The sequence below is a fragment of the Notolabrus celidotus genome, chromosome 18 (assembly GCF_009762535.1).
Source record: "Notolabrus celidotus isolate fNotCel1 chromosome 18, fNotCel1.pri, whole genome shotgun sequence".
Lineage (NCBI taxonomy): Eukaryota > Metazoa > Chordata > Actinopteri > Labriformes > Labridae > Notolabrus > Notolabrus celidotus.
In genome coordinates, this window is record NC_048289.1 from 23,806,305 (window position 1) to 23,833,950 (window position 27,646).

At 41.7% G+C, this 27,646-nt stretch overlaps 1 protein-coding gene across 2 annotated transcripts; it reads left to right on the forward strand.

Annotated features, from left to right (window-relative positions):
- On the forward strand, positions 1-27,187 carry sec24c (SEC24 homolog C, COPII coat complex component). Of its 2 annotated transcripts, XM_034708049.1 has the most exons (24): positions 142-355; positions 2,665-2,843; positions 5,946-6,072; positions 7,979-8,148; positions 8,242-8,967; positions 9,052-9,194; positions 10,652-10,720; positions 12,968-13,076; positions 13,254-13,381; positions 16,320-16,458; positions 17,500-17,615; positions 17,941-18,065; positions 18,528-18,719; positions 18,821-18,914; positions 20,092-20,208; positions 20,331-20,501; positions 20,669-20,765; positions 20,891-21,036; positions 22,439-22,577; positions 22,956-23,074; positions 23,240-23,419; positions 24,515-24,700; positions 24,959-25,048; positions 26,454-27,187. In XM_034708049.1, the coding sequence occupies exons 2-24, from the start codon at positions 2,684-2,686 to the stop codon at positions 26,592-26,594; spliced, it is 3,684 nt and encodes a 1,227-aa protein (XP_034563940.1). In that variant the 5' UTR covers positions 142-355; positions 2,665-2,683; the 3' UTR covers positions 26,595-27,187. The 2 variants fall into 2 exon arrangements, with proteins under 2 accessions (XP_034563941.1, XP_034563940.1); XM_034708050.1 differs by lacking the exon at positions 10,652-10,720 and having other exon boundaries at positions 1-355.
- The last annotated feature ends 459 nt before the right edge of the window (positions 27,188-27,646 follow it).

A 27,646-nucleotide genomic window follows, 5' to 3' on the forward strand; every position in this document is an offset into this window, starting at 1 on the left:
ACAAACTGCGCTCCATAGGTAACAGGAGGTTTAAAGCTAGCAGCAGCATAGCCTCACAAAATGGCGAGTTAATAATAAAAGAGTTTACAGTACAGTTGTGACCCTGCACGGAGCTGTGAGCACTGTTCTCCTCTGTACAGTGTGAGAGGTGAATCTGGGGGAAGTCTCTCTGCGGAGTCCGGATGTGGACGTGGCACAGCGCTGCAGCAGTTCCGCTGAATGTCCGCTTCTGATACCGAGGAGGGATTAGTGAGAAACACCCCGGGACCACATCGGCTCTACAGTCTGTCGGCCACCGGGTTTCACCATTCTCCCCTAAACAGAGGATAGCCTTACTGTTCACCACACTTCGGAGGTAGGTTTCTGGATCCGATGTGGATTAACGTTCGAGGACGGAGCCGGCTTTGACAGCTTGAGCTAATGCTAACGCTAAAGCTAGCTCTGTGAAGCCAACAAGGCTAACCGTTGCTAGTAGCCATTTGCTCACAGCTGATTCAACCACTGCTGCTGTCATCGTTATTCAACTTATGTAGCGAGCTAATGTCGTCGCCATTACTCTGGAGTTTGTCAAATAAAGGTGTTATGTTAGCCTCACTTGTTAAAACAGAAACAGGTCGTTATAATATGTCACTAAAGATCTGTGGTGACGGTTTATGTTGCTAGCAAGTGAGCTACATGTAATGCGGCACACTGCTACGCTCGTCTTTGCTGTCAGTACAGTGTTATTCTTGTGCAACACTCATCTGTCATATAGTTATTCTTCTGTGTAAGTGTCTTCGTGTTTTGTGTACACTTTTACAGCTGCTAACAGAGCTCCTTCACGAACCTAGCTAAAGCAGCAGATGTGGGTCACTCAGTAGGCCCGACACACTACATACAGAGCTGTAGCTGTACGGCTCCAGCGATAGTATTTCTCCTTGTTGCACCTGCACTGCTGAATTATTCAAAGGCCCCGCTCGTTTAGCTCGTGTTTGTCTGATAGACGATACTCATCACCCTGTCTTATAGGTTAGCCAACTCTCCAGGAGCCCGGTGAATACAACAGCATGCACTTCTGTGAGCCAGGGTGAAGTTGTCAAGTGATATGAAGAAGTAATCATGCTCCTGAAGTGGAGTTATTCTTATTACAACACTGTTATGACCTGTTAGGCACCTGCGGCATGAACCCAGCAGACCAGGGGCCAGTTCAGGGGCCACATACAGCCCAAGTTGATCTGAAGTGGGCTGGTAAAATCATAACATAGTAACCTATAAATGATAACAACTCTACATTTCTACATCTGTTTTAGTGCAAAAAAGTACAAGTACATTCTGTAAATGTTCACATTTAATGAACTATCTTTCTACAAAAACAGCTGTTGTGTTTTTTGCCATGATGAGTCTCATAGTGGGGCTGAATATTTTACTCTTTAAGCCCTGAAACCTGCTGCGAACACACCAAACCCACAGGTTTCTCATTCACCTGACACAGAGTGTAATGTTTACTGCAAAAGAACAGATTGATTCTAATAATGAAGAAGGTAAAGTTGACTATTTTGGACCCCTCAGCTCCAGCATGAACAGTCTGCTTGCTGGACAGTGTTGTATGCAGGGGTGTAGAGCTGGTGTTAGTAGTTAGTGGATCATCTTATAGTGCTCTAAAAAGTCTTTATGAATCTCAACTGGATTATACAAACAGCAAGCAATCTATTTTCTCACTTTGAGAAAAAAAGTCTATGATTGAATGCGACCCTCAGAGGACAAATTTGAAATAGTAGTTACTTTTATTGAAAAATTGCAGTTTTTGTCTTTCTGCCATTTTTTCACTTTGCAAAGTCGTTCCACGGGCCGGATTGCAACCTCTGGCAGACCTGGTTTTGGACCGCGGGCCGCATGTTTGACACCCCTGCAGCAGACATTACACACTGTCTGCACAATATCAGACATTTAATCTCACCATCATAACAGTGAGAGTATCCATTACTGGTGTTGCAGGTTGTGTCTGATTTGCTTTAATTATAAGGGTTAAGTTTTGGCCTACTATAAGTAACATGGTCATTTCAGCTGACATGCAACTTTATCTTAGTAGACAGTTTTCCCATTGAAGCTGTCCTTTCATTCTTGCTGTGTATGAGCTCTGTGGGTGTGGCCATGGCAAACATAAAAAGCTAATAAAGGTGTTGTCACTTCAATGTCGTAAACAAAGTTTGACTGTTGTCCGACACTAGAAACTTGTAAGGCTAAGAGTTCAAATATTTGGTGTTTTCCTGTTTGAAATGTGCACACACAGTTTGTTTCGGTGTCTTCTCTGAGGAAACAAAAAAGGCTTCTCTGTTCGTCCGGGAGTATTTGACTGAATTTCCCTCTCATGTCGCAAAAGAGAGAGACTCATAGGGCTGTTGTTGTTTTAGGGTCCTGTCAGTGGCTCAGTTTTCCTCCTGCTGTCCCTACACCTGGAGTAGAAAGTTATCCCTCCTCAGGCTCACAACCCAATTTGGTTATAACACCCTTTATAATATAAAGGCTGTTATAACATCTCTGTCTCACAGGCTTTAACACTTCAGGGGTCCTGGAAGTAAAATCTGTTCTCAGCATCTTGAAACCTGCCTAACAGGATCAGTCTCTAGTTGTTTAACATGTGTCATTGTTTCTGACGTGTTCTGACTGTCTCAAAATGTGATCCAGTTTTAGGGATGAACTGAGGATGAATGTAAACCAGCACACTCCAATGGCCTCTCCATACGGCCAGCCTCAGCCTGGCTATGGTCAGCCCGGCTACGCGCCCCTGGACGGGGGATACCCAGCTCCCTACGCACCTTACAATGGCCCTGCTTCAGCTTACCAACCTGGGGCTCCACCACAAGGTAAATACCTGCATCTCACCAAGCCTTCACATATGACAGTGAAAGGTATATCGTGTCATTTTGAATCTGGGCCCTACAGGTTTTGATATGTCGATTTAGCAGATTGCCACGTCTGGTAGCATGAACAAGACTGTAATAAGTGCAGTTTATCATTAATGCCGAAGGCTTTGGAACAAAAAAAGTCGACTGAGAGGGCTTAATATCTAAAGATTGTTATTCAAAATGTCTCACAGAAAGAATCCCTACAGAGCGTGGCCTATTTGTTACAATAAGACATCATACCAGAAGAGATGCTCTGCTTTATTTTAACGCCAAACTTCACTTTACCTTGTCATACAGTCTACTTCTACCAACATTGCATTCTGGTTAGTGTGGATTTGAGCCAAGGAATTAAAACCCATAGTCACACAACAATAACCCCTTTTCCACAAGGCAGTTTCAGGGCCGGTTCGGAGCTGGTGCTCAATTGAGAACCAGTTTTATTGTGATTTGACTTCCAGAGAAGCGGCTCCCGGCCAGAAAAACAGGTTCCAGAGCAGCACTTTTTGCTGGTCTAGCACCGCGAACCGCTTACATCAGGGGCGATGGGCAGGGGGTGAAGTCGCCGTCCATGGAAAGCAAGACGAGTGGCACAGAAGTGTTGGTAAAGTTGGATAAGTTCTCTTCGGGACCTCATGTGATTACGAAAAGCCAGGAGCAACACCAGCAAGCATGCTACGTTGTCCGCCATCGTCGTTATTGTGAGGGAAAGTTCACGCTAGCGCCGCTGGGAAAAGAGGTCACATAGAAGTGATGTCATGACGTGGCTCTTCCACAGCTCGAGTGGGTGGATAAACAAACTGATGCCAAGTTGGTTCGCAAGTTGAACCAGCTCCGAACCAGCATGAACACCAGACCAGAACTAGAACCAGGTTCTCGTTGGTTTAAAAGGGGTATGATTACCTAAATATAGGGATGTAAACTGAGTCTGATTGGTTTGCTGAGTGCATCTAATGTTAGCAGAGCTAGCACCACCAGCCTTCAGTTGTCTCGCATGTCTGTGCTGACCACACTTTACAGTACTTGAATGGTTGTATATGCGTTGCCTTCGTGCAACTTTATCTCCACTTTCTCAAAATACTGCTAAAACCGCCCCACGCTATGAGACGCCATCTGCCACCTACGTTTCTCTACATCTGAGTAGCGGAGCATTATAGCATTGTGGTGGTCGCCCATAGACCAGATCTACAGCTAAATCCTGATTTATACTTCTGCGCCAACCCTACACAGAAGTGGACGGCGCAAACGTGAGCACGACATACTTGTGCGTTGATGTGTCCGTGTCGCGCAGCACTACTCCCCTGTAACGCTTGAGGGCAGTGTGGTCTCTGTGATAGTCGTGTCATCTGTTTCCGGCCCCGCTACGATGTCTGTTTACTTTTTCACAGCGATTCAGAGCGTGTTATGTTCATTTACAGCTGATACGTGTTGATGTTCATCATACAGATTACAGGGAAGAATAGAGAGGAGACGTTGGAGGAGATTAGATACACGGTTGATGTGCTGGGATCCCAGAATGTGCTGTTTATGCAGGAAATACAATGCTGCAGAGCAGACCAGTCACAGGGCTTCGGATCCACGTTGATTTTACGCGTAGTTACATTTTGGAGGAGGCGTGCGTCAGCTACGTGCGTACGTCTCTGCTTAGGTATGAGGGCTACGCAGGCCTTCGTGTAGGCTACGCTGGCGATTGGACGCAGAAGTATAAACCAGGCTGTAGACTCAACATACAGGCCTACAATAATACAAATATTGATCATTTATTAAACCGACGAGGAACTCTGGTAATGACTTGCATGGTCGACGACATTTAATCGTTCAGTTTATAACACCTACACGTTCTTACTTAAAATAAAAACATGAGTATCGAAACAGACAACAAAGTAACCTTGTCGCATAAGGCAGTTAAAAGGGATTTAAAATGAAGAATTACCAATAAGTAGTTGTGCTTTGATTGAGAGCATCTGTCCTGACAAACAACTTTGCAATCATGTCACAGCCAAAAGCTAAGACCGATCCTAAAACAGTTTGAACTTTAACAGTTTACAAAACAGGACTTTAAAAAGGGCCCAGGTTGAAAAAACCTCCTCAAGACACGAGGCCAGCTGTGATGTCTTCAGCTGCTCATACAGCTGTAACCTTGGAGTCACCTTTTACCTGCTTCCCTTGGTGTGATTGTTCATGTGTGTGTGAGTGCGCGTGAGTGCTTGAGCATACTAATCTGATTCTTGACTGCCCATTCATGTCTTCACGTTGCTTCACGCATTTCCCTTCATCTCTGTGGATTTTTCCCCCGTTTCCCCACTTTTTCTTGTATTTCAGGTTACTCTCCTTTCACAAGCTTTCCCTCTAAGGCTGTGGCCGCCAACCCAGTCTCTGACCTCTCCTCTCCTCTTGACTTAGGTAACTGCCTCCTCTCGTGTTCTTGCTCATTTTCACACTCCACATGCGCCGCTATCATCGAATCCTCTCTTAACTTTCAGGCTACTCTCTCTGGCTGCCATGTTCTTCTCTCAGTGTACATAAAAAAGATCTTTAGAGTCTTTCCAAAACCAGTGACTTTTAAAAGTTATCTAACTTTGTTGTGAGTGCAGTCAAACTTTTCATTTCAATTTAAGCCTTTGCATTCAATGGTCATATTTGTTTTACGCAGGCTCACTGTCCGATAAGGAACACAGAGTGAGGAAATCACAGATTAACAACAAACACCTCCACTGACAGTCTAACCCGACAGAGTCGTCTCACTGACCCAGCAGTTCCTAAACCTGTCACACTTGCCTGAATCACAACAGTCCCTTGAAATGAACTGACCCTCCTGGCACACACTATGCCAGCCTGGTTTAGTTTTTAGTCTGTGCTCAAAGCCCCAGAGGTAGAACCAGGGAACGTAATCAGTTGGTTTCCAAAAATAAAGTGTTTGTGCACCACACTGGCTTTAGGTCTGGTTTTGCTCGTCGTATGTTTGTCACACTGGAAATATTGACATTAGAATAACTTCAGGTTTATTTCTGGTGGACGTACATGTTATTTCTGCACACATATTAAATTTCTTCTGTATTGCAGGTCCTGTCAGGGGTCCTCCAGTCTCTGGGCCCCCTCCAGTCTCAGCGCCTCAACCGTATAATCAGTACAGTCAAAGTCAGGGGGAAATGCAGAATGGACCCCCACCCATGACACAAGCACCACCCAGGTAATTACATGTGGGCTGATTGCTATTCCTATGAAGGCCTTGGGCTATGAATCATTCCTTTTTTTAAACACAGGTACTTTTATTCATGTGTGTTATTGAAGTCAGAGGTTTTTTTTCCATCAGCTCATTCCAGCATGTTGCAGGATCCATTTAAGCACACAGAGTGACAGCACTGAAACTGTCTGAACCAATGCGGAAGTGTTAAAAACTGCAGTTCATCAAGTGTCCGTTTGAGGCTGGCTCCGGAAGTACCAGACACAACATACACACCCATTCAAAAAAAGGCGATCTTTACAGCAGAAATAAACATGTTTACAGCCTGATGCAAAAAACGAGTGTTGTCTGGATAGCTAATTTCTCGATTGGCACACACTGTACAGGGGTTGAATTTTTTCATAACCCAGCAATTTCAAAGATATTAAGATTACGAGTTTTCAATTATTAGAGGCACAGATGACTTGATTGACAGGCGGGAACACTGTAGCTGTTGGCTAGGAGGCTCAAAGCCCGACATAAGTTAGGTTGAGTTCAAAATTACCAAAATGGCTTCCGCCCACGATTGGCTTCAAAACAGCGCTTCAGAAACAGATGGGTGACGTCACGGGTACTACGTCAATTATTTATACACACCAAACTTGGGGCTCGTCCGAGAAGATTTTCATATGAATTAACTGAAGCAAATTTCTGAAAATCCCACTCTGGGTGGAATTCATTTAGAAAGGATTGAGACCGCTAATAGCACCAAGCACTGCAAGTCCAATTCACAAAGCATAATGCCTTAAAGGTATTGAAAATGCAAAAACGCTGACAAAGTCGGGCACGTCTGTGCTGTTTGCTCTTGTTTCGCATCCCGCTGTGAGGATGAGCTGTCAGCATCTCAATGTTTTGCTGCACTGTGAGCTCTTATCCTGACAGCGCTCAATTCTGTCTGGAGGATGAGCTGAGTTGGGAAGGGACACTTCGTACCAGTTTACTGTGCAGATGATACATGACAAATGTACCACGCATTTAACTGTTCATGTTCAGGTTACTTCCTGGAATGAGCTAGCAAAGAGTACTTTGTTCCGATTTTTAGAAAGTGCCTGTATTTGCAGGGTTTACACCACAGATAACCCAAAACTGATTTAACCCCTGATTATCACAACAGTGGTGATGCTACATTAGTATTAGCAGGCTAAATGTGCAGATATATTTGTTCTTGGTCATTCAGGGGTGGCCACCGAAAAGGTGGAGCATGATAATTATTTTGAATAATGTTAGTTATTAGTTATTATTATTATTGTTATTATTGTAGTTAACAAACAACTTTTTGGAGATGGTAAAAAATGTCCCTCTAACTGTGCGTGGCTTCTAGCATCAGTGTTAGTGGCTTTAATGTTTTACAAAGTCATAGAAAGAAGGGGCCTGTTTTTCCTCTTTAACGCATCACGTCTCATTTGAATGCATACCCACAATACTAGTGCACAGTGATGCTATTGGCTCTACAGTGCAGTTTGTGTTGCGTTTAACCCTTTGTGCACGCTCTGTGAATTACTTGGCGTTTTGGCTCGTGCAGAGGTTTAGCAGGCGTAAAAGCCGTGCAGTCTTTATGGAATCAGGCCCTCTGTATGATGTGTGTTGATAGAGAGATTATGATGTGTAGCAGACTGCCGCTGCTTTTGATTGAAATAGAAAGCATAGAGAATGAAGTGACAAAAAACGGAGTGGCGGAAAACACGCGGAAAGTTAGTTATTCTTTTTTGTTTTTCTGTCTCAGCAGATTCTAGAAGAATAGCTTTTTATTTTTATCACACCTCAGCTTTTCAGTTATCCCGTACTCAGTTTGGCTGTCCTGGTTTCTCACTAATCTGATGGGGGGGAAATCTGCTTCCAAAATGTATTGAAAGAAAGATCTGTGCATTTTCAGGCCTGCTGCATCCCAACCATACAACCAGGGGGGGATAAACCCGGCAGGACCACAACACACCTCCTACCCTCAACACTACGGACCCCCACCCACAATGCAGCAGGTTACTAACCAGATGACGGGGATGCAGATCAACTCTGGACCGCCGACCCCTGCAGGACCAGGATATGGTAAATGGATTGATTTACAAGTTACAACAGATTTATCATACAGTCATGTGTCATGGACTTCATCTAACCCTTAATCTGTCCTTTTCTCTTCAGCTCCTCCTCACAGCTCACAGCCTCCTGTCAGCACTGCCTACACAGCTGCACCTCCACCCTCCTACACCCAAGCCCCTCCCCCTGCATCCTCTGCTCCGACCCAGCCTCCACCTCCCAGTGGCCCTGCAGCTCCTCAGCAATACTACGGAGGTCCTCCACCTCCTTCTCAACAGCCATTCAACTCTTCTCTCCCCCCTACCTCTCAGCAGCAGTTCACCTCCCCTGCTCCACCACCCCAAGCCTCCCAGCAAACCTTCCCTCCCTCCTCCTACTCGGGTCCTGTGCCTCCAACCAGCCAAGCTCCCGCTGCTCCAGTCTCCCAGCCTCAGCAGTCCTTCCCTCCGACCCAGCCGCCCTTCTCCTCAGCACCTCCTCCCGTCAGCCAGCCTTCCTTTGCCCCCGGCCCCCCTCCTTCTGCCCAAGGCTCCTTCCCACCCAGAGGACCGCCTCCATCCTCTCAACCAGGGTCCTTCCCTCCCCCTGGTCCTCCTCCAACCTCACTCTCTTCTGGTCCATACCAAGGCCAGATGCCACCCCAACAGCAGCCCCCTCCATCCCAGCCATCGCCCTACCACTCAGGTCCACCCCTTCCTGGTGCTCAGATGCCTCCAACCTCAATGGCCCAGAGCAATCACATTCCTCCAGGACCACCAGGCCCCCCTGGGCCCCTGCAGCAGCCTCCACTTCAGCCAGGCATGCCTGGAGGATACCCTCCTCAGCAGAATGGTGAGGAGCTGTCCTCTTCTTGTCCAAAGATTCAAATATGTCTGTTGTTTTCTCCATCATTAAACACTACTGTGCTCCCTACAGGTGCATTTGGACAGGTGAGAGGTCCTCAGCCCGGCTATGCAGGCCCTTATCCCGGGCAACCAAACTACGGAGCTCCAGCGCCAGCACCAGCTCCTGCTCCCCCTGCACAGAAAAGACTAGATCCAGATGCCATTCCTAGTCCGGTGAGCAGACTAACACTCACAGAGGCACACACAAATCTCCCAGTTTACAACACAACAGCTACTTTAATTGCTGATCCTAGGCTAGTTCTGTTCTCCCCACCATGTTCTAAGTCATACTGTTAGTGAAAAAGGATGACTTTAAGGCATATGATGAGTTGATTGCAGTCTCATGCAGTCTTCTTTAACCATCCTGCCATAATAGTCTACGTCCTATGTCTTTGATATGTAGTGTTTAAGTGCAATGCCATCTTAAAGCTGGGGTTGTTAGTCAGATTTAGATACACTTTTTATTATACTGGTTAAAAAAAGCCACTATCTACATCCGGAGTTAACCTGGGAAAACACCAACCAATCCCTGCCATCAGGAGCCAAATTACGAAACCAATCAAATCCTGTCCTGCCGTTCTGCCCGTCTCCTGCGCATACATTTCATGTTTGTTCGTGTTTTTAACAGACATGAGTTGACGTAGTGCAAAAAATGATGTGATGAGGACCGGTTTTGAATCACTCATGATCATGATGGTCGTGAATCAGCAGGGCTCGTGCATTTGAGCGGGGCGTCGTTTTGGAGGAGCTCTGAGGAGAGGGGGGGAGGGGTTAGAAGGAATCCTGAGGAAATGCTACATTCAAACTGATGCTAGTTTTCCGTGGCTACCAACCCTAGCTTTAACCTTTGACTATATATAGATATGAATGAACTCCCTAGATTTCATCCATGTCAAGAAAAGTGGAACATTGTAAACTTCATGGTGGACATGTTTCATGATATAGTTCAGCTGTACCTGATTGACACTACATGTCCACTCAAGGATCGGAAGTTATTCCATATTATTAGGCCCTGTCCTCACATTGAACTGTAATCAGTCTTATTCAAGCTTCATGCTAATCATGTTTTTTTTATTATTTGATACCAGCCATTATGTTTCAATATAATATTTGTGTGCTAAGTGATGCAGTAAGTCATGGCTTTGTATTATCGCCATAATGCTGTTGTCTTTGCTTCTTTTTTCTAGGCCAAAATCACTTTACCTATCCTGTTTTCTGTGATTCATAAACAAAAAACATATTAACATTAAATTGTGACAAAATCACTTTTATAGACCAGTATGAATTGATATTGATTTTTGAAGGTGTCTCTATGACTATGCTAATTCTGCCTTACTTTTAAAAGTCTAACTGTTTTTATTTTGTTTGTAACCGCCTTCAATTTGAAGCTGCTTAGCATGCATCGAACACTACTGGTTTATTAATCTTGATCTTGCTTGACTGTCATAGTGGACAGTACCACTAATCTGTGATCAATACCACTGATCACTTTCTGTCTGAATAACAACAATGCTGCCTGCTGCTCAGCACAGACTTGCTGAGATTTCTCTTCTCACACTCCTTTTTTATATTTTCACTCTTTATCTTGTCCTGTTTTGCACAAAATGCTGGACAAACTTTTGAATGTAAAGCAAGCGTCTGACATGCCGGCTGTGCAGAAATCAAGACATAGAATAGATCCAGACGCTATCCCCAGCCCAGTAAGTTTCCTGTGTGCCTGCCTTCTCCCATGCTCCATCCTGTCCTCTCTGTCTGCTTGCACTAACCCACAGCCTCCACCTCCCGTCTGCCCCCCCCATAACCCCTCACAGTCAGTTAAAGTCGGTGTATTGGATCAACTCCTGTCAGAAAACAAACTTTATTTATATTTAGCATTGAGGATCAATCCCTTTTTGTTTCTGGGTTTCTCCACAATCGTTATTATCAATAGGACAGTATCACAGGTACATCTGTGTCTGAAACAACCCAGCAGTAATGCCTCAAATATACCTACCACAGGAAACAGCAGTGTAATGACACCACTTAAAGGGGCAGCACTTACTTGCCACAACACTGGTAGAAATCAACCACGAACAACTGAAATTAGCTTAGCATCAAGACTAGAAACGCTAAATATTACTCTACCGCTTGCCTGCTAAATTAGCATGAAAGACATGAAACATTGACTCAACCAACATTCTCCTAACATAGTTTAGCATTTAGACCAGAAACACTTAATATTGGCATTAGGACTAGAAACACTGAATGGAAGTCTTCCAGCATACTACTAAATTAGCTTAGCAGTAACCCTTGAAACAGTGAGTTTGAATCTATTAACTAGCCTGTGAACCTAGCTTAGCATCAGGACTGGAAATACTGACTGTGACTCAACCAGCATTCTGCTTACATAGCTTAGCATTAAGACTGGAAACACTGAATGTGAACCTTCCATTGTTCTGTTGAATTAGCTTATTAGTAACCCTTGAATCACTGAATGGTAATCTACTGCTAGCCTGCTAAATTAGCTTAGCATTAAGACAGGAAACACTAAATGTTACTCTATCACTAGCTTGTGAACCTAGCTTAGCAATAGGGCTGGAAACATTGACTGTGACTCAACCAGCATTCTGCTACCATAGCTTAGCATTTAGACCAGAAGCACTTGATATTATTCTGCCATTAACCTGCTAATTAAGCTTAGCAGTGACCCACAAAACACTGAATGTGAATCTACAACCAGCCTGGGAGGTTAGCTTAGCATTACAACTGTAAATACTGAATGGAATTCTCCCAGCATACTTCTAAATTTGCGTAGCAGTAACCGTGGACGAGAATCTATCACTAGCCTATGAACCTAGCTTAGCATTTAGCATTTAGACTGGAAACACTGAATTTAAATCTACTGTCAGCCTGCTAAATGAGTTTAGCATAACCTGGAAACTAGGGGAAATGGCTAGCTTTGATGTGTTGCAAAGGATTAATATATATATATATATATATATATATATATATATATATATATATATATATGTGTATTGATTTGTGTTAACCATCTAAACCAATTTAAACCATGCAAGAACTTAAGGAAACACTTTTAAATTAACATATTACTAAGTTTGTGAACCTTACTACTTGTTTAATTGGGAATCTTCTGAAAGCCTTCATTGGTTTCCAGTTATGTAAATATTTACACGTTATTTACCAAGAAAAGAGAATATTCCTCAGATGTGTCAAATCATTTATCCTCCAGTAAGATAAGTGATACATTTGAATTAAAAGTTACCTTTTTGTGGCCTTTTGTGCAATTACATTTACTTGAGGACATTTTTAAAAGTTGAAATGTCTGTAGTGAACAGGTTTGTGAGTTTCCCCTCCGGTACCTTTGTAAGCATTTGTTACCATAACCTCACTTCCTCCTGTTTGTGTCTGATCAGGACTTTTAGGCAGTCGTCTTAGTTCTGTGACCATCAGCGACTTTAGTTGTCGGGGGTTTGTCGGTCATGAAATGCCAACAGCCCTTACCCACAATCCTCCTCTCTCTTTCCTGCATGCTACCGTGCACTGTTTCAACTTACCCACAATTCCTTGTATTAACAGCATGCATTGTTAAATCCTGCACTTTTTTTTCTCAGGGATACCATTTAGTTATTTTTGTGCAGTCAGTTTGCCATTCTTCTGAATCTGTGAAACAACATCTGCATGCATGTGTACCATGTCACTCGTGGCTCAACTAAATCTTTTTTTTATCCACAGATGTTGATGGGTTTCAGTGTGTGTTTAGTAGCTCTAGTTGTGTGTTTGTGTGTAGGGGTTGTGTGACAGTCCTTTTTCCTGCATGGGTGTTCAGTGTTCCTCTTTTAGACTGTGTGAGATCCAGAGACATGTGTCATCATGTGAACTTACATGAATGTATTTCTGCCGTGAACGTGCGAATGTCATGACATTTTGTTGCACTCTCTCCTTCTCAGATCCAGGTAATAGAGGATGACAAGGCCAAGAGCACCGAGCCGTTCACCACAGGGGTCAGAGGTCAGGCCCCACCTCTGGTCACCACCAGCTTCCAGGTCAAAGACCAAGGTGAGCTCTACTTTCTTCCTTCCGCTTCCTACATCTTCCAAAACAAGGAGAAAAATCACATTTTGATCTTTTGAAAAGAATCTCACAGGTTTTAATTTAGAATGTTCCACCAGATAAAGCCTAAATTGATTGGTGGAGATTGTGATATTAATGGAGAGTTTGTGTGTGTGTGTGAAGGGAATGCCAGTCCCAGGTTTGTCCGCTGTACGGCCTACAACATGCCTTGCACAGCCGACATGGCCAAGCAGTCTCAGGTGCCACTGGCTGCCGTCATCAAGCCCCTCGCCACGCTGCCGCCAGACGAGGTGAGCGATGTCCCTCTTTCTCTTTCAAATCTCCTCTGTCTCTTCTCTAAGCCCTGTTTATTCAGCGCTCTTACTCCAGACTAAGACTGCTCTGCAGCCATTACTTTATGACCCTAAATCCTCTGAGAGATGTCATTTTTAATGGTATGCAAACAGAAAGATAAAGAAAGATTAAGTTTTGATGTCATTCAAAATGCTAAATACATACAATATCCAATCACCTTGACTTAAGCTTTCCTAACCCAAAGCCTTTGGTTGACAGATGGTGGAATACATTTCCAATGAATGGAGCTCTGCATAACATATCTGTAGCATTTGCAACCTTGAGGGTTTTTGGTAGTTGTTTGTAGGGATGTGAGTGTTACATCTACTAAATTATTGAACATTGTCAATTTCAACAGCAAGCATTAGGATTACAAGTAGGGATGGGAATTTACCGTAATCCTTGTAATCGATTACTCGAATTTCCTAATGAACTATTACTCGAGTACTCGCAATTATTATTTTTTTAACCATAAACAAAAATAGATAAATAAAAGTCCGTCGGACACGGACCTACCAGACCAGAATTGTAGTAAGTTCTGCTGCCTTTTCTTCAGACATCTTTTCCACTCGTAGTTGTTGTTCTCCGTGATGGTAGCTTGTACTCCGGCTCGACTAACGCGATCAGCTCTTTGAAGCCTTCTCCTTCCACAAAACTTAATGGGAGCAGTTACCATTTTGGTTATTAGCAGGCTCATCTTCTCCACTCTGGTTTCATCACAATGACGTGTGTTAACAGGGCGAGCAAAAGACGTGATGTGAGACTGCCTGTTATCTGTCTCCTCTGTTTTCTCCTTGTGCTTTAAGCGCATGTGGTTAAGCATTGAACTAGTGTTTCTATGGTATGTAAGTTTAACGCCACATATCTTGCACTGCACATTAACTTCATAGTTTTTTCGAAGCACTTCCAAACATTCATTTTTATAATTGACATGTGTCGCAGACGGTTCTGTGTTTGTTGTGCTTTCGCTTTCGGTTGAATAACGTGTCCCTAGAGTGTTGCCGTAGCTGCCGTAAAACAGTTGTTTTTGCTGAAATCTGGCTCGGTGTGTACTAAACAAGCGGCAAACTCCGGTCTCAAACGATGAAGCCAATGCGGAAGTGATATAAACTGCAATACATCGAAAATCCGCTTGAGGCTGGCTGCAGAAACACCGGAAACCACATAGATATGAATGGGAAAAAGACGATCTTTGCAGCATTAATAAACATGTTTACAGCCTGGTTCAAAAAACGTCTTGGCCCTACAAAGCTAATCTCTCGAAAGGCACACACTGTACGGGGGGTGAATTTTTTTCTAACGTGATGGTTAAGAAGATATTAAGGACAAATAAGGACATGACTGACGTGACTCCCGGTCGGGAACACACAGCCATTGGCTAAGAGACTCACACTACGTCACACTCTGCCTAGTTGAGTTCCGCATTACCAATATGGCTGCAGCCGTCGATTTGCTTCAAAACAGCTCTCAGGAACAGATGGGTGACGTCACGGATACTACGTCCATATTTTATACAGTCTATGGTACTAAAGCTGAAGCCGTGGCCGGAGAAGTCAAATGTTTATATCCCGTTAATTATTTTCCTACCTAGTATATTCATTTAGGTGAAAACAAAAAGCACATGGTCACACATGTAACGCTGTATGATTATCTTGCCAGGTGCGCGAATAACAAAATGCTATTCGATTAATGGGGTCAACGGCGAGTACTCGAGTCCTCGAGTAATCGTACCCATCCCTAATTACAAGTTGGTTAAACAATTTGTTAATTATTTATTAATGTTTGCCCAGAATGCCCGTGAAATGTTGGCACCCATTTGCCACTAGCTGGTGCTGTAGCCAGAGTTAATAGCTACTGCATAATGCTCTACTGCCTGGATGTAAACAAGCACAGATGACAAATGGCTTCTTGTAACGCACCCTCGTTGTCTGATATGTTTAATGAGATCCTTGATTGTAGTGAGGTTAGTACACAGTCATAGCCATAAATGCAATGGTAGAGGAGACCGGGACTGCAACCAATGATTATGTTCACCTTCTGTACTACAGTGACTTGTTTAATCATTAAAATATCAGACAAATGTGAAATATGTTCATCAGCATTTGTGACGTCTTGAGGTGGTGTCTTTTGACCAACCAACGGCCCAAACTCCAAGGATTGTTCATTTAGTTCTAGAGATAACGACGAGAAGTAGAAAATAGTGACATTTGAGGTGGAACAAGCAGATTTTTGTCTTTTTGTTACATTTCTGTTTGAGATGTATAACCACTGTGAATAAAAGATCAGATTGATTATCTTTCATTCAGCTGTGACTGAGAGACCTTGAAGTTGCAGATTAAGACAAACCGTTCAGAATAATGTCAGAACCTTAGATAGCTGCAGCCTGTATGTGTTATGATGGATGTGTTATGTGTCTACTTCCTCCCTGTCCTTTTTAGTCTCTTTATGCGGTATGTTGAAAAGTGCAGTCAGTAAGATTTCCCCCTGTATGTGATTTTGGAAGAAAAAAAGAAGAGATTTCAGGGCTGCAGGCTGATACGTTGTATTATCACCGGATGTCTGTTATGTAATGTGGGATTATCTGTCACAATCACAGAGGTGGGAGTGGCTGAATGACCTTGTTTCAGGCACACGCCACATGTGTAACAGATATCCATCTGGACCAGCTTCACGTCTGGCAGGAAAACAACACTTTATGAAAGAAGGTGTAAATATTCACTAATGGATAGAAGTCACACACTCACATTTCCTCCTGTCTCAGTGATTCCGCCCACACTATGTTTCAAACTGAAGTCAGTCTTATTGATAAAAATGTGTAATCCAAGTCTGCTGGCTTCAGAAATCCAGATTATTGGATCAGACTTCTTTTAATCCTTTCATTGCATGTCTTGTCAGACCCCTCCGTACCTGGTGGACCACGGCGAGGGCGGTCCGATCCGCTGTAACAGGTGCAAGGCCTACATGTGTCCCTACATGCAGTTCATCGAGGGAGGTCGTCGTTTCCAGTGTGGCTTTTGCAGCTGCGTCACAGAGGGTGAGTACGGACGTTGTTTCACGCTGGATTTAATACATAATTTATTTTTTTACTTTAATTTTTGATAACATTTTAATTCATTTAATTTTAATTAAATTTATATTTTATTTAATTTGTAATTCAATTTTTTATGTTTTGATTTGATATTTTTTATTACATTTGTTTTATTTTTATTTTTATTGTTTTTAAGTATATATGTTTATGATTATATTTATTTTTTAAATAAATACATTTTTTATTTAATACATTATTCATTTTTTTACTTTAATTTTTAATTTAAATTTATGCATATAGCTCATAAAAATTTAATTTAATTTGTAATTCAATTTATTTTCTTTTGATTTGTTTTTTTATGACATTTATTTTGTTTATATTTTTTATTTTTTATCATATATATATTTTATTGAATATATTTTTTAAATAACTACATTTTTAATTAAATACATTATTATTTTTTTTAATTTAATTTTTAATTTAAATTAAATTTATTAATCTTTATTGCATTTTTGTTTTATTTTATTTTTAATTCAATGTATTATCTTTTGATTTGATTTTTTTATCACATTTATTTTTTATATATGTTTTTATTTTATTCTTAATTCTATATATTATTATTTATTTTTTTTGGCATTCATGTCTTTATTGCTAGGATAGCTGTAGAGATACAGGAAATGTGGGGAGTAGAGAGTTGGGGAAGACATGCAGCAAATGGTCAAGGCTGGGAATTGAACCAGTGACCTGTGGCCAAGACTGGAGCTTCTCTAAATGGGGTGCACTCAGACCACTAGGCCACCAGCGCCCTCCTGAGGAAGGATTTATTTAATCCCAGATGTAATGTAAACTTCTGTATAGTTGAAGCAGCTTTAGCATCAGCTCAGACTCACCGTAGGAGGATTCTACAACCCACTCTCACTCCATGCTAATGGGTTTAGGATGGCACTCGATGAGGCAGACTCTACATGAGCGTTTAGGGAGAGCACTGATCTGAGAGAGGCCTCAGAGTGTCTGTGTTAAACAGACTGTATTTTTCATCTCCCACAGTGCCTCCACATTACTTCCAGCATCTGGACCACACTGGGAAGAGGGTGGACTGCTACGACAGGCCGGAGCTTTCGCTGGGAAGCTACGAGTTTCTGGCCACTGTCGACTATTGTAAGGTACGTCCTGAAGAGCTCTTCTCTGATCACTGTGAGTGTTTTCAGAGCTTTGTTTTGGGATCTTCAAAATTCCCTGTTATGGAGTCTGATGCAGTGTAGGCCATCGCGAACACCTTTAGAGATCTGCAAGAGTAAATCAGAGGAATAGAAGCTCGTTGCATGGGTTTTATTACGAGTCAGAATGAGAAAATAAAGAAGAAACACATCAACAATCTACATGTTGTATGCAAGGTTTGAATCTGTTCCGAACATATATCAGAGAAAAAGACTAAATATGTCCTCTTTCGGTTTGACTTTATGAGTTGTCTTTGTGTGTCCCCAACAGAATAACAAGCTTCCTCAGCCTCCAGCCTTCATTTTCCTCATCGATGTGTCCTACAACGCTGTGAAGAGTGGCATGGTCAACATGGTCTGCCAGGAACTCAAGACCCTCCTGGACTATCTGCCCAGGTATTCAAACACATAAACACGACAGAATACACCAGGGATGTAGAGAATGGAAGGAAATTATTTAGCAAAGAGTTAAGGAAGGATGTGAAATAAGAACAAAGAGCTTGAAGAAGGTTAACGTTGTGTATGCTCAATTTCAATCAATCAATCTTTATTTGTATATCGCCAAATCACAACAAACGTTATCTTAAGACGCTTCTACAAACAGAGCAGGTCTAGACTGGACTCTGTTATATTATTAACAAAGACCCAACCTCAAGACAGGGTAAGACTCAGTCTGATCTCATCTTAATCCACTATGAGCATTGCACCTCGCAGTATTTATCAAGTTACAGCGGCAAGGAAAAACTTCCTTTAACAGACAGAAACCTCGAGCAGAACCAGACTCATGTTAAGACAACCGATTGTCATTAATTAAAAGCCGACTATAATATTTGACCCTTCCTGTGTTTCTGTTTTCAGGGAGAACCCAGAAATGGACTCTGTGGTGCGAGTGGGCTTCGTCACCTACAACAAGGTTTTGCATTTCTACAACGTGAAGTCGAGCCTGGCCCAGCCTCAGATGCTGGTGGTGTCGGATGTGTCCGACATGTTCGTACCGCTGCTCGACGGCTTTCTGGTCAACGTGAACGAGAGCCGGCTAGTTATTGAGAGGTGGGAAATCTTACCCTGACACACACACTCACACTCACACTCACACTCATTAACACTTGTTGTTTAAGGACAGACTTATTGACATGGTTTGTGTTTTCTAGTTTGCTGGACCAGATCCCAGAGATGTTTGCAGACACCAGAGAGACGGAGACGGTCTTTGGACCAGTCATCCAGGCCGGACTAGAGGCACTTAAGGTAATACAAAATTAAAATTAAAAAAATATAATAATAATAATAATAATGATAATAATAATGATAATAATAATAATAATAATAATAATAATAATAATAATAATAATAATAAAAACAATAATATTATTAATGATAATAATAATTACAACAACAATAATAATAATAATAATAAAACTAATAAAAATTAATAATGATAATGATAATAAGTAGAAGAAAAAGAAGACGAAATATTGAAAAAAAAATAAAGATATCTGTAACAATAATATTAAAAAAAAAACAATGACAACAGTAATAATATTAATGATTATATTTAGAATAAATAAATGTGGGGTACCTTTAGCCTAGCGGTTTCAGCTCGAGCTCCATATACAAAGGTAATGGTCCTTGTTGCAGAGGTTCTTGGTTTGACTCCAAGCCTTGACCATTAGAATTCTTAAAATTAAATAAGTAAACAAATAAATGAGTAAAATCATTTTTAAAAAAATAATTAGATCTAAATTTTATAAACAATTTCTGTTTCGTAACTTTTCTTGGTAAAAATATGCCTGAAGTGAAGAGTATCCCTCCTTACTAAACTGATCCCAAAAAGATGTGTGAACACTTGTTACTACAAACCATTGACTTCTTAGGTTGACTTTTATTCTTGAAATTATTTTTGTGTTTTGGTTTATTTTACCTTTTTTTTTTTTTTATAAGTTACATATTTGGGCCTTTATGCCTTTATTCAGAGAGGACAGGACAGTGGATAAAGCCAGGAACTGGAAGAGACAGTGGAAAGTGACATGCAGGAAAGGGGCAACAGGTTAGAATATAATCCGGGATGCCTGTTTGGGAACTGCAGCCTCTATATGTGAGAGCTGTAAGTTAACCATGCCACATTTTGTTTTGGTTTTTAACTGTGAAAAACATGACATGTTGATTAAATGGACAGTCTGGCAGTAAACGCAGGATTTGATCCAAAAAAAGGCAAGTGAACTAAAATATTAGCATGACAAAAGTGATCCAGATGTCATAGTACTGACATGATCCAGTGTTCTGATACGTGGACTTGGAATTATCTTTACCAAGTTACGCAGCCCTGCCCACACCCCAGTCTTTTTCTTTATCTTTAAGTGTTTTCTCATAAAATCCAGAGTCTATTCGTCTGTACGGTGAATGATATCTTCTGTTTCTTCCTCAGGCCGCAGACTGTTCAGGGAAGCTGTTTGTGTTCCACACATCTCTGCCCATCGCAGAAGCTCCCGGAAAACTAAAGAACCGAGAAGACAAGAAGCTGATGGGGACGGATAAAGAGAAGGTAAACACGAGCGTGGCAACATAAAAGAAATACATTTGGCTTTTATATGGAGCACAAAGTAGTTCCAGTATGCTCATTAAGTGTCCTCACTGACTCCTCGTCTCCTCTCTCGTCCTCCTCAGTCTCTGTTTCAGCCCCAGGTGGGTTTCTACAACACTCTGGCTAAGGAGTGTGTAGCTCAGGGCTGCTGTGTGGATCTCTTCCTCTTCCCCAACCAGTATGTAGACGTTGCCACGTTAGGGGTGATTCCTGTCTCCACTGGAGGATCTGTCTACAAATACACTTACTTTCAGGTGAGAGGGATACTCTCTTTACTCTGTGAGTGTCAATCTAACGCAGGTCGTCTTCCACATGGATGACATTTAGCTATCATTTCTCTCCAGTGTCTCCTCCCTGTTAAATATTTGTAACAGCAGCTGGTTCGTTTGCCAAAGTGTAACACACTGTGTGTTTTTCACAGGCTCAGGCTGACAAGGAGCGATTTCTCAACGACCTCCGACGAGACATCCAAAAGCTCGTAGGATTTGATGCCGTCATGAGGGTGCGGACAAGCACAGGTGAGGATTCCATACTTGAGAACATTTCTGAAAAAACAAGCCAAGAGCAAAGTTACGAATAGCCTCATGACCCCTCCTCCTCTTCCTCCGTCACCCATCCCTCCTCTCCTCCGCCTCTCCTTCAGGTATCCGAGCGACAGATTTCTTCGGCTCCTTCTTCATGAGCAACACCACAGACGTGGAGCTGGCAGGCCTGGACTGTGACAAGGCCGTCACTGTGGAGTTCAAACACGACGACAAGCTCAGCGAGGAGACGGGGGCGCTCATGCAGGTGTGTGCAACGAGAGGTCTTACGTAAAATCTTTTTTAAGAACGGAATATTTAAATTTGTAGTTTTCAAATGAGCCATTAAAGGGAATTTGTGGTTTTAAGTACTTACAATCAAGACTTCTGCTGGTTTTTAAATCCTGCTAGTGGTGATTGGGTCATCTATATTCTGACATCTCCATCAGTCAATTCATCTGGTATCAAATTAGATTCATATTTTATTGTAACTTTCAAAACAAACGCTCCCATGATTTAGGTTGTTAGGGTTATTATTAAAAAGCAGAGTCACAGAAGATTATGTACTAAATTTATGGTAAAGATAAAATATTTTTCAAAGCTCTGTTTATTTGTTTTTATTTATTTGTTTTTTTAAAGGAAACCTAATAGATAGATAGACAGACAGACAGACAGACAGACAGACAGACAGACAGACAGACAGACAGACAGACAGACAGACAGACAGACAGACAGACTGACTGACTGACTGACTGACTGACTGACTGACTGACTGACTGACTGACTGACTGACTGACTGACTGATTGATAGATAGATAGATAAATGTGGAAGTACAAAAATAAGCAATAAATAAAAATGTACATTATAGCATTTGACATTGTCCATGAAATAGAGAGTGTATACAGATTATACACATATTACAAAATTGCATGTATGTATATTATACAAGGTATAGTATTCCCAGACATATATGCCAAATGACATCAAAACAAAATAAATAAGTACACAAATCAATAAATTAATTAATTGAAATATTTGATAAAAATAAAATAAATAAAACATTAAATGGAAAATGGATAAATAGATGAAGAAAAAGGAAATAAATAATAATTTTAAAAAATCAAAACCAAAAAGAAAGCATCACAAATTCAAATAATTTAAAATATAAAAAAAAGATACATAAAAAGAAAATGAATTTAAAAAAAAAATCAATACAAAAAGAAAGCATCACAAATAAAAATAATAACTTAAAATGAAAAATAGATACATAAAAAGAAAATAAATAATAATGAAAAAAATAGATATTAAAAACTTTTAATATATATGTAATAATTTAAAATCGAAAATAGATAAATAAAAATTAAATAAATAGTTATGGAAAAAGTATAATAAAGAAGAAAAAAAGCATAATAAAAATCCATTTGTAATAATACATGAATGATAATAAAATTACACTAAAGATATTTGATTATTAAAATATACTTTATGGAATGAAATGTGAGGAGAAAGGAACCGTTTTTGGATGCAGTGTGGTTTCATCCTTACAGTCTTTATGCAGAGCTAGATTTTATAAAAAGAAACACCTTTCATAAAATTCTGCAAACAACCCAGAATAATGCCTGTGTCAGACTGTGTTTATGAAGTGTGTATCTCTTGTGCGTCCCTGCAGTGCGCTGTGCTGTACACCAGCTGCAGCGGCCAGAGGCGTCTCCGCGTCCACAACATGGCGGTCAACTGCTGCTCTCAGTTGGCCGACCTCTACCGCAACTGTGAGACGGACACAATCATCAACTTCTTCTCTAAATACGGTGAGCCGCTCACTCTGCACGATTTCTTCTTTGGCGTTAGTGTCAGAACAACACAGATATACACACACCCAACACTTTACTCTGGAAGACTGAACCAGGTGTGAGCAGAGAAATGAAGGAGTAACAGTTTCTAAAAATACCATAAAGTATTACCAGCTGCTCCAGAGAAACAATAAAACGAAGCAGCTGTTCTCAAAGGCTTTTTTGTGTGTAAGCATTCAGCTCTTTCACTCATGAGTCACAGGATACAGAACGGTGAAAGATGGTGAAATAGGGATATGCTGTTTCTCAAACCACAGTGTTTTTTCTTTTAGAGATCACTCCAATACACCTCGTTTAATTTGAGTATGCTTATGAATGTGTCTTTGTGTGTTGCAGCTTTCCGTGGCATCCTAAACAACCCCACCAAGGCGGTGAGAGACACCCTGATCAACCAGTGTGCTCAGATTCTGGCCTGCTACAGAAAGAACTGTGCGAGCCCTTCATCGGCTGGTCAGGTACTTCAAACATTCTTAGTGCTGGGGGGGGCGCCGCTGAGTAGTTTAAGCGTACGCCCCATGTACAGAGGGTGTAGTCCTCAAATTACTCTTTGCAAATATTTAGACGTTTCGAAGTGTCATTTAAGGAATGTGCAACACTGACATTTTCTCTCTGTTTCGCAGCTGATCCTCCCAGAGTGCATGAAGCTGCTGCCGGTCTATCTGAACTGTGTGCTGAAGAGCGACGTGCTGCTCCCGGGAGCCGACGTCTCGTTGGACGACCGAGCGTACCTGAGGCAGCTCATCAGCTGCATGGACGTCGAAGAAAGCCATGTCTTCTTCTACCCCCGTCTGCTGCCTCTGGTCAGACAAAACACACAAATACACACTAATACACACATCTATTCACTTTATATTGTACCACTTGAATGGTTCGTTTGTGTCTTTGGTCTGTAACACGGTCCACTGTTCTCACCTAACCCTATCACACTCACTGCAGCACCACGGGTGTGTTTTACTCTGAGAGATCCGAATCAGAAATACTTTATTTATCCGGGGGGGTTTGGTCATTACAGTTGCTCCTATAGACAGCAAGCGGCAATCTCCAGTCTCAAAATATGAAGCCCATGCGGAAGTGTTATAAACTGCACTTCATCAAGCGTCCACTTGAGGCTGGCTGCAGAAACACCAGAAACCACATACACACCCATTCAAAAAAGACGATATTTACAGCATTAATAAACATGTTTACAGCCTGGTTCAAAAAACGGCTTGGTTTGAAGAGCTAATTTCTACATCGGCACACAATGAGGGGTGAACTTTTTTCTTACCCAACAGTTCAGAAGATATTAAATTTATGAGTTTTGCCCAAATAAGGACATGACTGACTTGACTGACAGGCGGGAACACTGTAGCTGTTGGCGAGGAGGCTCAAAGCCCGCCTCTTTACCTCACACTAGCTCGACAGAAGTTAGGTTGCGTTCAGCATTTCCAATATGGCTCCCGCTGACAATCGGCTTCAAAGCAGCGCTTCAGAAACAGATAGGTGACGTCACGGATACTACGTCCATTATTTATACAGTTCTGCAGGAATATCCAGCAATTTGGCCGATGAGCTGATCAGCTTCCGCGCAACTAGTTGAGCATGGGTGTAAACGAAGTGGGATTGCCGTGCAGCAGTAATGCAACAAACTGCCTGAGAGAAACCTGACAAGTATGATGAATTAAAATGAAAGATATTTCTATGATTACAAAATGGAAAGGCCTGAATGAATCTGCATCATGCTCTAACAGAACAAAGAGCCAGACTGATTAGGATTCGGATTTTCTAACCACTGTTTTTTCACATTGACATGTTTTAGACTTTAATTTAAGAATTCTGTCTCTTCAGTGGAGGAAAGTCAAGCACCGCTGGATGACATCTCTCTCTAACACTGTCCCCTCTCTTTGGCTCTCCAGACCAAGTTAGAAAGCGGCTCGTTGCCGATGGCGGTGAGGGACTCGGAGGAGAGGCTGTCTAAAGGTGGGGTTTACCTCTTGGAGACGGGGCTCCACCTCTTCTTGTGGGTCGGAGCGAGCGTTCAGCAGGAGCTGCTGCTCAACATCTTTGGAACGCCAAGTTTCGGCCAGATAGACGCCAGCATGGTGAGGACACAGATCTGTGACATGTTACATTTGTTAGGCTTAGCTTGATGATTCATGTGATACAGCATCAGTCAAAGTTTTACTTTTTTTTTTTTTTTTTTTTACATAGATGGAAAATTAAATTTAAATATTTTCTCTTATGTAATGCATAATAACAGTTAAAGATATTCCCTGTATTGTGTTATTTGGTATATCTGAATGGCTGTTGTCGCGTTGAGCTCTGTTTCGGTGTAGTAATGTGGTTGTTCTGTGTTTCAGACGGGTCTGCCTGTGCTAGATAATCCATTCTCCCAGAGACTCCGAGAGATCATCGAATCCTTCAGAGCTCAGAGATCACGATACATGAAGGTAAACTTCTTCTCATACAAAAGTAGAGATGCCCTGTGCACAGCAGGAGATGATTAGATTCACCACACACAAAAGGATTGAATTTGCTTCTTTCATCCTCATTTCACATCAAACCTCTGAGGAGGATTAGGGCCACTGGAAAGAAAAAATGAACGTACAATATTTCGTTTTTATTCTGAGATTAAAGGCAGAGTTCTGACTTTGGGTGCCGTGTCCACTGCCGCCGTTTTTGCGCTGGCAGCCCCCCAATGTGATTCCACGTTTCCAGCACTTAGCTGATTTTTGTTGCAGCGGTCTCAGTTTAAAAAAAATTCAACTTTTGGTAACACCGCTGTGCTCATCAATGTCATGTCTTGATCACCGACCAATCAGAATCAAGAAGGGGTGGAACTTTAAAATCAACTTTTTTCACAACAATGGAAGGGAAAAAATATCGCTCATTTTTTTCAAGGTACAATTTACAAGCCGAGAGATGCTGCTAATGCGATGACACCATCCAAGACTTTTTAATAGATATAATAGTATTTTAAAAAAATACCCAATGGTCCCTAATTTGTGAAGTGGAAGTGCCGCGGGACTTCTTTTGTAACCGAGTAAACGCTGGTAAGAATCACTGTGAAATCGAGGTTTCCAGTGGCCCTAAAGGTTGGTTTACACTTCTGCGTCGACACTACCCAGCAGGGGTTGACACGGACGTGAGCACTACTTATTTGCGTCGATCTGTCCGTGACGCGCAGCAATACTCCTCCGAATACTCCTCGAATTAGATTAAAAAGAAGAAGCTATTCAGCCCTCTTGTGCATAGTAGACTCATTCTCCTTCTTTATGTATCTCTTTCATTTTCTTTAAGGTAACCTGGTGGTCGGTAATGATCCTGAAACTAAATGTTTTTTGACTTATTGCTTTGAGAAATATAAGTTACTTTGTTTTCCTTCAAGTCTACTTATATACTAAAGCAAAATATGCCATCTTTATCTTTATCACTACAAAGAGGAGTTCCATGAAGTTGGTCTTTATGAAACTGGCTACACTTAAAAAAAAAAAGGAAATGATTGACCCAAGAATAAGAAAAAAAACTGTTTACCTTTTCTTAATCCACATTAATAGTTATTGTTGGCTGGAGCCCTGTGAGTGTACAGACAAGTTCACATACCCTGGCAGAATTTATGATTTCTTGGGTAGTTTCTGTTGTTATTATGATGAAAAAGAGTGTACACAGTTGTTTGATAAAAAATTGCTTCACCCAACCACTAACCATGAGTGAAAAAAAAAAGGATTTATCTTATCATTCATATTCTCTGAAAAATGGCCCAAAAAAGTCACAAATTCTGCCAGGGTATGTAACCTTATGAGCACTACTGTATCTTCATTGTTTCTGAACGCCGCTCTCTCCTCCTCTTCACAGCTGATGGTAGTGAAACAGGAAGACAGAACTGAGCTGATATTCAGGCACTTCCTGGTGGAGGACAAGAGCGCCAGCGGGGGAGCGTCATACGTGGACTTCTTGTGTCACATGCACAAGGAGATCCGCCAGCTTCTGAGCTAGGCCTGCAGAGTCCAACCCTCACCTGTATGAACCCCCACCTGACCCCTCCCCCTACCCTCCTCACCAGGTTCACCCCTCCTAGTGAAAGAAAGCGCTTTATCTTTTTTTTTTTTTTTTAACCTAATAAACTAAAGCTCTCCTTGCTGTCTGTCGGCTGAGCAACAAAGACCAGCTGGCAGAACTTGTTGTGTGTTTGTGTGTGTGTGTGTGTGTGTGTAAGAGAGTGTGTGTGTGTGCGCGTGTGCGTGCATGCGTGTGTGTGTGTGTAAAAGAGGGAGAGTCTGATAATAATGGAGCTTTACTCTGCCTCAAATCTACCGCTCCAATACAGCAGGAGCGGGCTAACTGACGAGGGGGGTAATGTATATACTCAAGTGAACAATTATGTATGCAACAGACAGAGTGAGTGCAGAGACGGCTGGTGTGACTGTAGTCGGTGTACTGTCTGTATTACGAGCACTGAAAGGCTGTTTTGGGCGCATTAATGACCCTCAGATAGCAAACACTTTTTATATAAATGAATCCCAATAGAGTGAAGGACATCTACATCTACCAAGACATACATGGAATTAAATAAATGCTGTTTCTTTCTATCTCTTCTCTCCTTTTAATCATGGCCTTAGTACCCCCATGCTGCTCCAATCATCCATTATTTGTGTGTGTATGTGTGTTTACAGATGTGAGAGGATTAGTCACTCAGTTTTTGTTTTTTTTGCGGTGTCTCCAGGTGTGAACATCAAAGTGTTAGCTCAAACTTGACCCCGATGACTCTTCACCTTCAGAAATCATCAAAGAAGTGTCTCGAATGATATCAAATCACCCACGAAGGAACTGCAAAAAATATCGTCATAGCAGTGATTGATGTAGTCCAGGTTTGTTTAAAAGCAGCCTCAGTTGAGTTTTTGATGTAGATGCTCAGATGTTTGAGCACTAACGATCCAGATGTGCATGTTTTGATTCAGTTAAGAGAGAAAGCTTTCACTAGATCAAAGTCTATGCAGCAACGAGAGAGAGAGAGAGAGAGAGAGAGAGGCCGGACACAAAACAAAAAG